The 15,263-nt window shown below is 34.4% G+C and overlaps 1 protein-coding gene across 2 annotated transcripts in view; it reads left to right on the forward strand.

Annotated features, from left to right (window-relative positions):
• Nucleotides 1–15,263, forward strand: part of LOC142987351 (sodium/hydrogen exchanger 9B2-like) — a 30,166-nt gene that overhangs the window by 9,847 nt on the left and 5,056 nt on the right. For both annotated transcript variants that reach the window (XM_076136059.1, XM_076136058.1), the window contains exons 4-9: nt 523–760; nt 2,562–2,731; nt 3,085–3,299; nt 3,641–3,812; nt 10,903–11,057; nt 11,932–12,096. In XM_076136059.1, the coding sequence (XP_075992174.1) occupies nt 594–760; nt 2,562–2,731; nt 3,085–3,299; nt 3,641–3,812; nt 10,903–11,057; nt 11,932–12,096 (1,044 nt within the window). In that variant the 5' untranslated portion in view covers nt 523–593. The remainder of the gene's footprint in view (nt 1–522; nt 761–2,561; nt 2,732–3,084; nt 3,300–3,640; nt 3,813–10,902; nt 11,058–11,931; nt 12,097–15,263) is intronic.

Genomic DNA, 15,263 nt, shown 5'->3' on the forward strand with positions numbered 1-15,263 from the left:
AATTAATAAATTTGGAAACTACTTAAAATGAAATAACATCCAACCCGGAACTAATAAAACTTATGGGTGGCAGAGTCTGTGCCAAGAAACTTAAACTCTATAATCAATTAAAATATTTAATTTGCGAACTTGTTTAAAAAATTATTCAATTACTTATACACATAATATCACGCCTGTTATACCGGAAGGTGTAGGCAGAAGTGTATAAAATACACCCGCGTTTCGCAATCAAGAATTTAAGTCCCATGTAATGGGGGTAGAGCCTATTGCTATATACCGGGCATGTTATCAAATTTCGGACTTCCATTGAGAATAATCTAATATAAATTAGACACTGACCAATAGCACTTTGTCTGACTGGGAATCGAACCCAGGACAACAGTTAGATATACAATCAACCGCGCCACACTGTTACTAGACAGTCACTCATTTACTTATCAAAACTTTCTAGTTTCCAAAAACAATGTCAGCAGCAACGTTTGTTTTGCAGTTCGTCAATGGTAACAATAGTTTAATTTCCAGGTGTTACAATATGGGGCACATCGTGGTTCCTCCTCAAAGACGCAGTACTTCCCGACGGAGCGCTATTCCATATGGTTGTAGTGGTGATAGTCGGGTACATATTTGGTCACACGTTGGAACGCCTCACAACAATCAACCCAGTCGTCGGTATGACGCTAACGGGAGCACTTTATAGAAATTTTGGACCGCCCAACTTCTTGCAGAACCCCGCAGCGAACTTAATTGATTTCCATTTAAGGTTCGTAAATTGTTTAACTCACTTTAAGTGATTGACAGCTGAATAAAACAATACTTACACAACAATCACATTTCATATTATTATAAAGTACTAAGGTACCCGCGGGTATTAAGGCCTAGCTAAGGGAGATTTGTAATAAAATGAAGAATATCCAATACAATCAACCAGTTTTTATAATAATCAGTCATGTACTTATATTACTACCGAGTTTAAACAAAAAATAGCTTCTAAAGCTTAAAACTAAAACATTATATCACTTTTAAAAAAACGCTGTCTTTAGGCCTTATTATAATAGGGTAGGGTAAAAAGGCCTATAGTATAAACTATTCAAAAATCAACTTAAACTAAGTAAATTAGTATTCTTGACATCAATAATCATTAACATAAGGCAATAGAAAGCATAGTAGTCTTAATAAATTAAAAAAAATGTCCTTATTCGCATCCATCAGGACATTGAAAATCATCAGTATATTCTGCAGTCAAACCGACACATTCTTCGTGGTACCACTTAGAGCATCGCGAACATTGCCTCATAGCATCATCCATTCTATCTTATTTGCAAGCATGACAGTACCGATCATTTTTTTTTGTGATTTATTTTTGTCAGATCGCCTTCTGACCACAATGCTCGTTTGGGAGGCATCGTGACTGTAAGCACTAAAAACAATAATATATAAATTGAAAATATAAACTACGTATATACTACCACTAAAAAACATTTTAAAAACACGCTCCTACTTATATAGCAGTTAAAAAAATAGGAGTATAATAAGGCCTATTGTAAAATTTTATAGGCCTTAATATCCGCCAACCACCTATTTACAGAAAAGAATAATAATATAATTTTTATAACTACAAGTCTCTTAAAACGGTAATTTACGGACAAGCATACATTAATTAATAAGCGGACAGTCAATACAGGTTTGTAAATATGATATTTTCTAAACAACTTACGTTTTACTAGAGTCAATTTTTATAATTCGTGCTGCTGAACCGCACTTCTGAATGATTTCGACGATATTTGCGGGAGGAGAAGTGCTAGAGTGCGTCCGCCACTTTGCAGCGACTTGCATACGCTCTGAGCTTGCATGACAGTAATCTTGATCGTCAACTACTGTATTTCGTACGTTTTTTGTGATTTAGGCCTTATTACCCGACAGGCCTTAATACCCGCAGGTACCTTATATATTAATAACGAATAACTCTATGGCTTAAATAATAAATTCCTCATTATTATGTATCTAATTTTTATACAAAAGCAAGTAATCGAACTGACCGACTGAAATTCGTTTAACAATATAATTTGTTAATTACTAGCTCATCATTGCTTTTACGCTCATATTTGATACATTGAACATGCATTTAAATTAATTATACTAATAGAAGTACTGTTTTATTTTAAAATGAACTATATTTTATGATAAAAGCCATTAATTAATTACTGTATGCCTACATGGCAGTCTCCTCGCATGACGTTACAACGCCGAGATCCAAAATTTTGAGCAAACATTAAACTTTACAGCAGTATTTTATAAAAGTTTGTTTTTATACTTAATTCAACTGGCTTTTAACAAAATTAACACCAGTACTACTGCAATTAGTTGCATTCACTTTAGCTTTGATACATTTATATGTTTAGAGTTATAAATCTAAGAGATTATTATAACGGCATATTTATATATTATGTCGCTATAATTTAGTTTTGTTAATATATTAACTTGGCACCCATAATCTGAGTATCTAATAATCGGTTTGAAATTGTAATAGAATCAATGCGAATGACATTTCTTTTATTTTCCAGGAGAATTTACCCCGTAATTATCTTGACGAAGGGCCCGCTAAGCTGGAATTGGGAACATATAAAAAATAATTCGGTAAAAGTTTTCTCATTGGCCACTCTACCGTGGATCGTCGAGTGTTTGTCTACAGCCTTCTTCGCTCACACACTACTTGAGTATCCTTGGTACTGGGGTGAGGAAAATATTAAACTTTCTACCTTACACTTAATAATGAACGCACTTGAACATCTACCAAACTTTACTGAGTTGAATCTTCACTAAATAAAATTCACGGCAATTTTCGTTAATTCTGTTTCCTCCACTAACCGACAGAAAAGCCGCAGATGAAAAACCAGCAGCTTCGGTTATTGGTTGGAACGGCTCAGTGAGTTCATTCACACAGATCCCCATTCACGTGACGACAATTGAGCCTTGTGAGAGCCGAGAATATTGAATAACATAAAGCTGAATATTTCAAAGGACTGCCTATGTACAAATATTTGAAATCGATTACGTTATGATTTAAGGTGTTTTTTTCTCTTTCAGGTCTCCATCTTGGATCTATTCTTGCTTCGGTCTCTCCCGCTATAGTCGTACCTACGACGTTAAGCTTACATGCCAAGGGGCTAGGAACAAAAAACCAAATAGCGCTTTTGGTGGGAAATGCTGGCGGCCTCGACACCGCCTTCACGGAAGGCTTGTGTGGAGTCATAAATAGTGCTATTTTCTACCCCGCACCGCTGGTCTATAGAGTTGTGAAGGTAAACAACGAAAACTTTACTTTGTTGCTAGAATTAAAAACAAAATAAGCCGCGTGTAAATTCACTTTATCGCGTAGCTGCGGTACGATGCTGTAATATAAGCGCTTACCTATTTTTACTATCTTTTAGAATTTGGTTTTAGAAAGCAAACACCTTAAACAAAAGAAACAATTAAAGCAAAGTTAGTATCCCTGAATAGCATTTCCACTCCCGTTTATCGACATCTAAAATCATTGTGAAGTTACACTCGAACTAGGTGTTTTTTAAATCAAACTGGCTTTCCTTAAGGTTCAATTTGAATGGAGGGCCGACCCTTAACCTTTTTGTTCGTAATTTCGTAGGCTTTCCTGGCTATATTCGTCGGTATCGCTCTCGGAATATTCTGGGGAGTGTTATCAGACGAGGTCCCGGATCACAGTGACATATACGCGCCCACTATAAGGAGCCTGCTCATTTTCGCTGGCGGTGTATTGTTGACGTACGCCGGTGGATATCTCGGATGGGGTGGCACTTGTATGTATTTACATTTTTATTTACTCCGTGAAAATGTTTTCACAACTAGAAAAATTGTTTGACTATTGCGTGCGCTTAGCTTTCTGATTTGCCTGAAATTTTACCTTATAAACGACATAACTTTAATGAATCGATATCACTTACAAAGTCGCCATGCGATAAACGTAATTTTATCAAAATGCTTTGAAATATTATATTTTTGTATAAAAAGAATCGATCCTAATCCTTAAGCCTATTATTGAAATCAAATCGCCGATAAAGATAGTTAATTCATAATTTATATATTAATTTACAAAACGCACTTAAGCCTATGACGCAATCAAACCATGCGAATATTGATAGCGAAGATTATTTTGCAAAGAAAAATAGTTATCTGTTTAATGTTCCTAATTCTGTTTGGTTGTTTCTTTAAATAGGTATGTGTACAAGATAAGAAATGTAAATGTAGTCAATTACGACACAACATGGAAGTTACCTGGAGCGTCGCATGAACTCGTGTCGTTATGAATTATTCCCATCGGTTCTATAATCAGCCTCGGGGTTCGCAAAATAAGCATTTTGTCGAGTACAAAGCCTCATTAATTTTTATTAGCTTCAATTTTTGGGATAATCTCGTAAATGTTATGTAAGAAAAGCAGTACCTATTTTTATTAATTAATTCCACTGGGAAATCCTGGCGGCGAACAATACCATTGTACGATTTTGTAAACCTTTTTCATTGAACTTAAGGCAGGTACTTCGAAGATTTCTCATATCTAACTTTACTTTAATTTTGTAAACGTTATTCTTACTTGTTTGACTTTTGTTTTCTTCAGATAAAGTTTGTTACAATTTTGTAATATTGACAGGCAACGTCTTCGAGTAACTTTATTCTATAACCTAAAGATATCTACCGTCTGTCAAACTATCAAACATATCCTTCAAAGGCTCAAGATATTGACTGGCGCCCGACAACATGCTGACTACAGAAAACAAACAAAATACAAACTGAATTGAAAAAGTATTCTTTTATGTTAATAAAATATTTAGATTTTGGCTTGGTTTAGGCTTTGACTTTTTATATCTTACTGAAACTTTGTCGGGATGAATACTGTCAGTTATCATTACGAAACCAAAGATAGAAATTCGATCGAGAAACGAACTCAGGCATTGTTCATTGATACTCTTTTTCCCAATATTTCCTGATTCCGCTTGAGTTGAAATTGTTCACTTTGCCAAAAATACCGACGTTCTAAATCTCTGTCAGTCCTCGCGATATGTCCAGCTTTTCTGTCGATGGACAGTAAGCCAGTCAGCCAGTTATCTAGGGAGCCTGTTGTCCATAACCTGTATACACAATACACATTGAGAACTCATATTAATATAATACGCATATTGTATTACAAAATTAAGAAGTTACTGACTTGATTATAACGTATAATTTGGCATTAAGCAGTATAAAAGTAAAAGTACACTACGAGCCTGTATAAAATGCTGTTTAATATTACTTATTGTTAATACGAATTACTCTTCCGGCAGAGGAATAGTAAAATAAATAAATTAAATAAATAAATTTAACCCATTAATGTCCCACTGCTGGGCAAGGGTCTCCCCCCGTAATGAGGGAGGGGTTAGGCCTTGAGTCCACCACGCTGGCCAAGTGCGGGTTGGGGACTTTGCATGCCCTCAATAAATGTATTAAACAAATTTTAGGCATGCAAGGTTTCCTCACGATGTTTTCCTTCACCGTTGGAGCATGTGATAATTATTTCTAATACACACATAACTTCGAAAAGTCATTGGTGTGTTGCCTCGGGTAATAAAGAAAATAATAAGCAGCAACAACGAAAATATTTAACTAAAATTTAACCACGTTCTGGACCAAAATGCGCAAAACGTATAGAGTAATTTATTTATAAGTACTCCCTTCCTGGTACCCGCTATAACATAACTTCAAGCTATTGCATTAGTCTACTAAGAGTCTATACCGCACATTCTCTACCCCTCTTTAGAATAAATGCTATCAACATACGTATAGTCTTACAAGCCAGTTCCATTTCCTACTCAACCAGGAATGTATACCATTATTATAACAAATTGTGCATAAAACGGACAAGTGCGTGCGGGATACGCGTTATTGCAGGGCCCTCGCTCTGAAACCAAATAGTCTCTCTTATACAGGTGTTTGGAACGTCAATGGGAAACAGGATAAAAGGAGTTAACTTAATGCCAAACGAAGTAAAACTGTTTACGATATTTAGGTTTATTTTGTTGAAATGAAAGGTCCTATGGTTTGGAATTTGTTTGTAGCGATAATAATGGGGATCCAATGAAATCTCTATAATTTAATATTATATGGGAATTTTCAAGAAACTGTACTTTAAACTACTATGGTATAAAGTATGGAATGATTTACCGTGGAAAATCTCGCGTGAGATTTAATTCTTAAATGACTCGCTTAAAATGCAGAGAGGCCAATGCTTATGAAAAAATCTAAGTGATTAAAGACAAAAGTTTATAGCCATCGACTTTTAGCAAAAATACTACATGAGAACATTTATGTAAATAGTAAGTACTTACCTATAAATAGAAGTCTATTTTTTTAACATCTAATAGAGGAATTCAAACCTCTTTGAAGATTAACTCTATCAAGATTGTGCTAAATAAAATTCAGTTCGCCTAATCTAGCAGTCGATTCCTTTTTTAGGTTTTACTATTCCACGAATGTTGATATAAAACATATAAATAAAAACAGCGCCTACGCCAAACACATAATATTTATTTATATCAATTTATTGATAAGTTTGTAAACATTTTTTATGTAATAATCGTTCGATGTTAATTTAGTAAGTGTTGAAAGTGCATAGAGAATTATATTTGGATCAGTAATAAAATATTATCATAATTTATTGTCTTGCCGACAAAGACTTGTATTCGTTTAATACTGGTTATTTATAATTTTTTGGTACAACTGTACTATCTGCTTTCTTCGGTTCGTCAGCGTGTATTAGACTAGTGCAAAATCGAAACATTATGTCGTAATGACTGATATAACTTTATGATCGGTAATAATTGACTTCCTGTTTTTTTGCCCATAATAAATTAAATTTTAGCTAACGCGCAATTATATGCGACTCTTACATAAATATGAATATAAACAACTTTTAACGATTATGTTTACTAACCATCGATTGAACAGGTCTACGGTTCCAAAATCCTTTTTATAATCGGTTTAATGCAGATGTACCCAATCTTTTTCCTGTGCGCCCACAGGTAGGTAAACGTTCAGTGGATTAAGCAACCTTTGGCGGTCATTCTATAGATGGGTGACCACCACCGCACCGTGCTTTGAATGCTACGTAAAAATTCGATCCCGGTGGTTGTCTAAACCGGTAAGCCATGTCAAAGGTCAGCTAGAACCATTTTGACACAAGTTGAACCATACGATAAAATAAATATAAAATTCCTAGTAGAGGCATTAACTACCATATTTTAGTTTTGCTTTGCTATTGCGTTTTACAGACAATTAATATAGAATGTTATGAGATTATCCATTAGTTTGGAATTTAAATCTAAAATAAAACATGGTACCTTCGTTATGTGATAGCAAATTAACGTACGAAAACCAACAAAAATATTCTATGGGACAACAAACCTTTATTACGTTTGTTACAAGCGTAGCTACGCGGTAACCAGCTATTGAGAAATAAAGAATAATGTTCTGGCATTCACATTTATACCATTTCAAAGAATAGCCAACTCATTACTGCATTTGATATTTATTTACATTTGTGAAACGTTATTCTCTAGACGTCAAATAAAATACCTGTTACCTATTTAACTAGTGCTTGTTAATAACCTGTTCAACTTTAACAAGAAACTCTTTGTAATTAATGAAACTTCTCAATTGAAAAAACTACTCAACTTTTTCTAGCTAATACTTTAATATAGATTAATTGTTTAGTTTTAGCCTTTATTCGCCGAATTTAAATAATATGTAGTCTCTAATGCTACTACTATTCACCCGATACCTCACCAATCATTTACATGTCAGTATGCGCATAATGAAAATGTTTTGAATAGAAGATGAACGTAATTAATACACGTTCAAACATATAATAAATCTGTAAATGAAAATGTACGGCTGAGCTTTCTATATTAATAACTGATAGCTGTCAAACTATCACAATGTATTCAAAATCAACGTTAGTATATCTACATCAAGATTTATCCAGATTTGGGTTATTTCTATGTTATTCTAACTAAAATGTTGTACTCGACTTGTTGTCGAATAGCTGCTGAAATCCTAATCTACATAAATTAATTAATTATTCCCGGTCACTTATTCTAGCGCTTTTAATTTTACACATGGTTCTAAAGGGCTTACGTGAATAATGTGATTACGTGAGTACAAAGGGCCCGCGACCTGCGATCTTTCAAACGCACAAAGTGAATCTTTGTCATATAGCCTCTCCCAAATTATTTTTGGGTTCGGCTGTTATGAAGCGACACGAGGATTTGGCGCCTGCCGGGTTATGAGACTGACTCAAGTAAATGCGTATAAAAAAGGAATTTCACTCATCGTTCGTGTACGCTGCGAAGGTCGACGTTAAGAAGTGCTCCACGAATTCCGCCCTAAAATATTACCGAAGATATTCGCGTGAACACTCTATGTATAAAGCGTTTTAACAATTTTCAAACTTATTTATTGATGGAAATATTTAGATCTTGAGATGCGTTCGAAGTATTCCACTTAGTTAAGATTCTTAATACCAAAGCACATACCTATTTTATTACTACATGCTTCAACATTTAATTTACTAAAATGTATGTTTTCTACAAAGTCACGATGACAATGCACGAGCACTTAATTAGGTACGTGACATAATAACATTTTGTACAGGCTTTTGTTGTAGGTGTCTAATGTAAATCATTTTCTGCTACAACATATTTATAATCACTTTCTATGAGACACCGTCTGCCTTTTCAATTTACGAACTTTGATCTTATAGCTAAATAGTTATAAAGACTTGACACAAACTAAGTTCAGATGATATTGGATTAAATAATTAATTTGATTGTAAATCTGTTTTATCACCAAGATCTGAACTACATAGTTATCTATCTTATCACGGAAAATGGCAGTCTAGCCACTGAGCCATACCCGATCGATGACAAAAGACTTGCCTTGTTAGTTAAGCCTTTGAAACAACAACTAACGAACCTAGTTGGCACCTTGCTCAGTAAGGAGGTAGTAAAATCACTACAATTAATAAAGAAAAGTTCCCTCCCGTCTGTCAGTCTGTTTGCATAAGCTTAAAATTTACTAAACATTTTATTAATAAATAGGGTCACTCTCAGGAAGGTTTAAAACAGTGTATAATTTGTTGAGATTAGCCCGGGTGAATCTGAACGGGCCAATAATACCCAAAATTATGAACTAATAGAAATCAAAGATACTGCTGTTTTCAGAATAAGACAAGACACGTAAATACTCACAACAGTTAAACGATTACGGTCATAATCTTTTTATTATCTGAAATAAATAAGTAGCTGAAGGATTAACAGCATGAAGTATGTAATAAAGGAACTATATTGTAACTGGTAAGTGCACAGGGAATGTCATATTAATAATAATAAATGCAGTCCTACGTATTTGTTGTGTGAAAAAGATCAACGATACAGATAACAGGCAAATTATATCATCTTTATGTACAGTTTTATCAATGTTTGTACTACGCTGCTCTCGTTATACTAAGACCTTTATAATCAAGGCATATTATAAATAATTGAATGATTTTATATTTTTTATTTACAACGGCGTATTCATATATATTATAACGCCGGTAATATATTAAGGTATAGGCAGAGGTGTAGGAAATATACCCACGATTCGCTATTTGCAGTGTTAGTCCTATGTAATAGGAGGCGAGGCAATTGCCATATATCGCACACGTTGTTAAACTCCGGACTACAACTAAGAAGTCTAACATTAATTAGAAAAACCGAACCTGAGACCACGAATCGCTTACACTACCGCCCGACTAAAGAGGCAATCAACTTAGCCTTCAGTCACTGAAACAAACGATCAACAATATTAGAGCTCTTGACCTGTACTAAGATCGTACTGAATGTGACTCTCTTAAGACTGTTTCAATATTGTTCTACTAATTATCTGGATAAGTGAGCAAATTCAAACATATTTTTATAAAGCGTTCTATCTCTCATGTGACCATTTATTTATTCTTTGTATTAACATTATCTTTAATAGCACAGCTAATTCGATGCGTCTGGAAAGTTTTAGAGTGCTGGACTCGTAATGAAAATGATAAAACCCTTACAAGACTTAGCTTTGCTCTGTTTATTTTTACAAATGTGTAAAAATATAGACACCCTAATTAAATGACAATTTTATACTGTATCTCCTCAGTCATAGTAAATCTGCTACATATTCTACAAATAGCTTTACGCAAAAATATGTACATCAGTAGTTACTTCAAAGTGCAGTTAAGTGGATTAACGAAAAAACCTTGGTAACCTTACACTCGTATTTACACTAAGTATGTTGTTGACTCATCAACAATTAAAGCAAATTCTTCAAGTCCACATCTTGTATTAATTTATTCCCGCCTCTCATGCTAACCTTCGTATCGTTTAACCTCAATCAACAACAATAATTTTGTTCGAGTTTCTCATGAAGCGATTTAATTTTAGAAATGCCACTAAACAACATATGAGGAAACAAGCACTGATAAAACATAAATAACGTCACGCAATTTTTAAATCAATCCTATTTAGTATGGGTTATTTTAAGTGCCGCTGTTCTACTTCTGTCTTTGATTTAATACGTCATCAAAGCGTCCTAGCCGCGTGCTCAATTGCTTTATATAACCTAATGTACTATTCAATCTAAGTTCAATGTTTAAGCCACAAAGATCACGATTGTAACTACTATTCTAGTACTAGTAATAGTACCGCCGTCGTTACAAGTTTAATTGAAATAAACTCGGGATTACCAACAGCTGAAAGCTCTAATGCCGAGACACATAGATATGTTTAGAATGTTCTAAACATTTCATTACAAGTTCTTCAAGTTGTGTGATTGTTTCAGCTGGTGTGGCCATCATGGTGTGTGCTACTACAGCGGCGACGCGGTGGGCGCGACGTGACTGGCCTATCACCGCCAACCCCGTGTGGGAAGTCTACAAACTGCTCTGGAGGATATTCGAGCCTATGTTGTTCACCCTCAGCGGGTATTTCCTAGATGTACATATCTTACAAACTATTTTGATACCTATAGTTATTTACTCGAACATTATTAACTTCGGTCAACGTGGAAGCACATTTCAGAAATTAGTTTGGTCCCGCCGTCTGGCCACCCAACGACCGATAAAAGATATTAATATACCAGAAAAAACTCTTTCCTTTAACGTTATTTCTTACGGTCCTTCACCGCTATAACACTGGCATTTGATGTTCATTGGCGTATAATTATTCGAGAGCGTTATATATCCTCTTACGACAATATTAATACCGTCGAAGTAACAGGTAACAAACTGGCGGAATTAAACACAGTGTCCCGTTAGATGATCTAAAACAAAGTACAGAATTTATCATGCGGATATTCATATTTCTTTTAACCATCTAACAACTATCAAATGATGAAAAACAAAGCTGTTATGTTGTAAATATACATACGGAGGTAATTACTATTCACGAAGCTTCATGAAGTAATAAAACTTTCTAATGACATTTATTCATACTGTACAGCTCCTGTGTTGCCCTCAGTTGTAGGGTACCTACAAAAAGATAACTCCTAGTATTACAATCACATATCTTGTAAGTTCTTTCAAACTGAACACGCGTTTAAAAATTGTATCTAAAGGACAGTACTGATAAATTAAAAGTATCATAAAACACAGTCAATAATTTAGTTTATGTTCAGAATTGCACTAATTATAACTTACAACAACTACTAACTACCAAACAAAACCCTATAAAACCTATATATTTCTTGATAAGTTGTAGCAAGATTCACTTTTAAGCTAGCAAAATACGGCACAATTTGTAGTCAACTAACTAATGTACTACATTCCAGGTTATAAATCTCTCAGCGTGTAAAACCTAGCCATTATTTCAGATCTCACAAATAAGCGTGAAAGAGCTATGTTTGATCCTGGGATGCATCTGCGCGGCGCTAGTACTTCGTCTGCTGACGGCGTTTCTCGTCGCGCTGGCTAACAAGCTGTCCGTCAAGGAGAGCATTTTTATCGCCGTCACTTGGATACCCAAAGCCATAGTCGAGGTAAGTCTTACTTCAATTTATTTCCTTACTATACTATTTTTGTAACGAGTATAAATAGGTCTTTCAGTAGCTTCAATATGATTTTTAGATAGGACTAGCTTACACAGCAAACGTTGTTTTGCCATATTTCAAATAAAAATTGGGGTGACAACTCTTGTCACTATTCACACAGCCGATTCTCAGACTTACTCAACATGCTCACAAAAATCATAAGAATCGGTCAAGCCGTTTCAGAGGAGTATGGCAACGAAAACTGTGACGCGAGAATTTTATATATAAGATAACAACTATCTATTCCAAATCATACATATCACGATGCACTGAATTTTATAAAATTAAGGTGTAATAATTTATTGCGGCTCCTAATTTAGTTGTAACCGTTTAGGCATACTTTTTAATAGGTCAAAAAAATCGATTTACAGTTTTAGATAAACTCAAAAGCAAATTTTTTTCTTCGCTTATAATTGCACTATATTTAACCACATATTGCAATCACGATAAAGTATGTAGATAGAGCATGATTCTGTCATATTATAATTTCAAAATGATAAACGTCTGCAAACGCATGTTTTTTAATTAACCCACATCGTGATCGCCGATTCATCATAACTGTGGTGATTATAACACTGTCCCTTAACAATAAATAATAGCGAAAGACCCTAATGTCCCAGCGGACAATCGTGGGATGCCATAATGACATGATGATATACATTTAGATTTTAAATGTTTACCATACATTTTACGGCTAGGTTTGCAGCGTCGTTTCTTTCTCTATACTATACTAATATTATAAAGCTGAAGAGTTTGTTTGTTTGAACGCGCTAATCTCAAGAACTACTCGTCCGGTTTGAAAATTCAGTGTTAGATAGCCCATTTTTCGAGGAAGGCTATATTCTATATAACATCACGCTACGACTAATAGGAGCAGAGTAACAGTAAAAAATGTTACAAAAACAGGAAAATTTTGACCCATTCTCTCTTATGTGACGCAAGCGAAGTTGCGCGGGTCAGCTAGTTGATAATATAATTGATTTTGTAAATGACAAGTTTTGTTCATAATCTTATCTTTCGGCAATCTAGTCTAAATATAAATGAAACATTTTAGATTACAAAGAATGGAAATATTCATTCCATAATCTGTTGTTACGGTGCATAAATTGTAATCAAATAGATAAGTAGACCATAAAAACATCGAAACACTCTGATTCAGTCCAATATCAAAGAAAAACAACGAATAATTTCCTAATTTCCAGTATCTGATATCAGGGTAATTAATTAAATGAAACTTTTCCAATTTGTCATAAAGCTAATAGCTATATTCACGCACGTTACTGGAAATCCGATAAGAAAGTGTAATGTACGGGCTTATGTGATTAAATGCTGTATTTGCATTCTTTTATGTAACGAGTGCTACTGTTACCGCAGTAGCGTTTATTATTGTTTAAGACTATTATGATGTGACTAAGTAAGCGATAATGGCTGCTAACACCTGACGAAATAAAAATAACGCTTTTATTGAGTGTTATACTTTCATCAGATTTATTTCATACTAGCTTTTACCCGCGACTTCGTCCGCTTCCTGAATTTTCCCATGGAAATGCGTCATTTTCCCGGGGTAAAAAGTAGCCAATGTCCTTTTTCGGGTATCAAAATATCTCGAGACCAAATTTCATGCAAATTGGTTCAGTAGTTTAGGCGTGATTGAGTAACAGCCAGAGTTACTTTCGCATTTATAATATTAGTATGAATATGTACATCTGCTTACACCTTCGAGTATAACAGGCGTGATATTATGTATGTATGTGAAATTATCGAAAATATTTTTATGGCAATAAATGTTGTGAATACATTGGGTGGAATCCGGTACCGGAATTATCAACCAGCATCGAAAAAGAAAATATTTTAAATCGTGGCGTAACAGGAAAATGTATAAAAAATCAAATACCTTCTTCAAAAATGAATGAGCAAGAATTTCTATTGATCGATATGACTGTCAGAATTTTTATTTCAATATTTAGTAAGATCAAATTGAAAATGAAAAAGACGTCTTTTTAAAAAGACAAAGGAAAACGTTACGCAAAATGATCTTCAAAACTATAAGATCATTGCGCGTATTACTTTGAGATACACTAAAAATTCTTGGACTTCACACTACGCTTGTATCGTGGAGTCTAGTCTCAACTTCACAAACGCAGAAACAAGCAGTGGCTCCTGTCTACACCGTCATTGACACAACACTCGAGTGATCTTTTCATTAACGAACGAGAGCAATACCGCAGTCCACCGACCAACTCTAGTTTAATTCACTTTGAGTCGTCTCACTACCAGTTTTAGTAATTCTAGGCTAGTTTACATGAAAGCTTTTACAAATATAGATCTTCAACCTCTTTGCTATGTAAAGAGTAATTAAAATGCGCCACGACGTATCTCGTACAGATAGTAGTCGTTCCAAAAATATATTAAATGGCGCTTAGCGAGTTTACCTTCTATCTCAGTGTATGTATGTATTTACAAAGTAAATGAAATTATCCTTAGAATATAATATTTGAAATTGAATTTACTTGCTGAAAACAAACTATAATGAATTGTTGAACATTGTTTCGCTTTTATTACATTAGAAAGTTAAACATTTGACTGCACGTTTGGCGCAGTGGTTTAAGCGGTCACCTCGCCGCAACAACCGTGGAGCCGCGTGTGGTGGGTTCGAATCCCACCCGGGACAAATCTTTGTGTGATGAGCACGAGTATTTGTTCTGAGCCTGGTTGTTAATGTATCTATATAAGTTTGTATTTAGAAGTATATAAGTATGTTTATCAGTTATTTGGTTACCATAGTACAAGCTCTGCTTAGTTTGGAATCAAATGACCGTGTGTGAGTTGTCCAATTATATTTATTTATTTATTTATTTAAGTCTCGTTCTATCCTAAAAAATATCGACATTATGTTGTCATTTGTCAATATGTACGCCGTACCTACAGCCACATTAATATGTTGAAATGCTAAGCTTACATCAAAAGCTTAGAACAGAATTCAAGGAAAACCATATTATAATTTTATCCAATTTAGTCGTATATTCACACCTCGTCTCCTCCAATGTTTAGCACCTAGACGTATTACGATGTACCCAACAATTCCAGAAACTAGTTTCATATAATTTCGAGAGAAC

Source organism: Anticarsia gemmatalis, chromosome 3, assembly GCF_050436995.1.
Source record: "Anticarsia gemmatalis isolate Benzon Research Colony breed Stoneville strain chromosome 3, ilAntGemm2 primary, whole genome shotgun sequence".
Classification (NCBI taxonomy): domain Eukaryota; kingdom Metazoa; phylum Arthropoda; class Insecta; order Lepidoptera; family Erebidae; genus Anticarsia; species Anticarsia gemmatalis.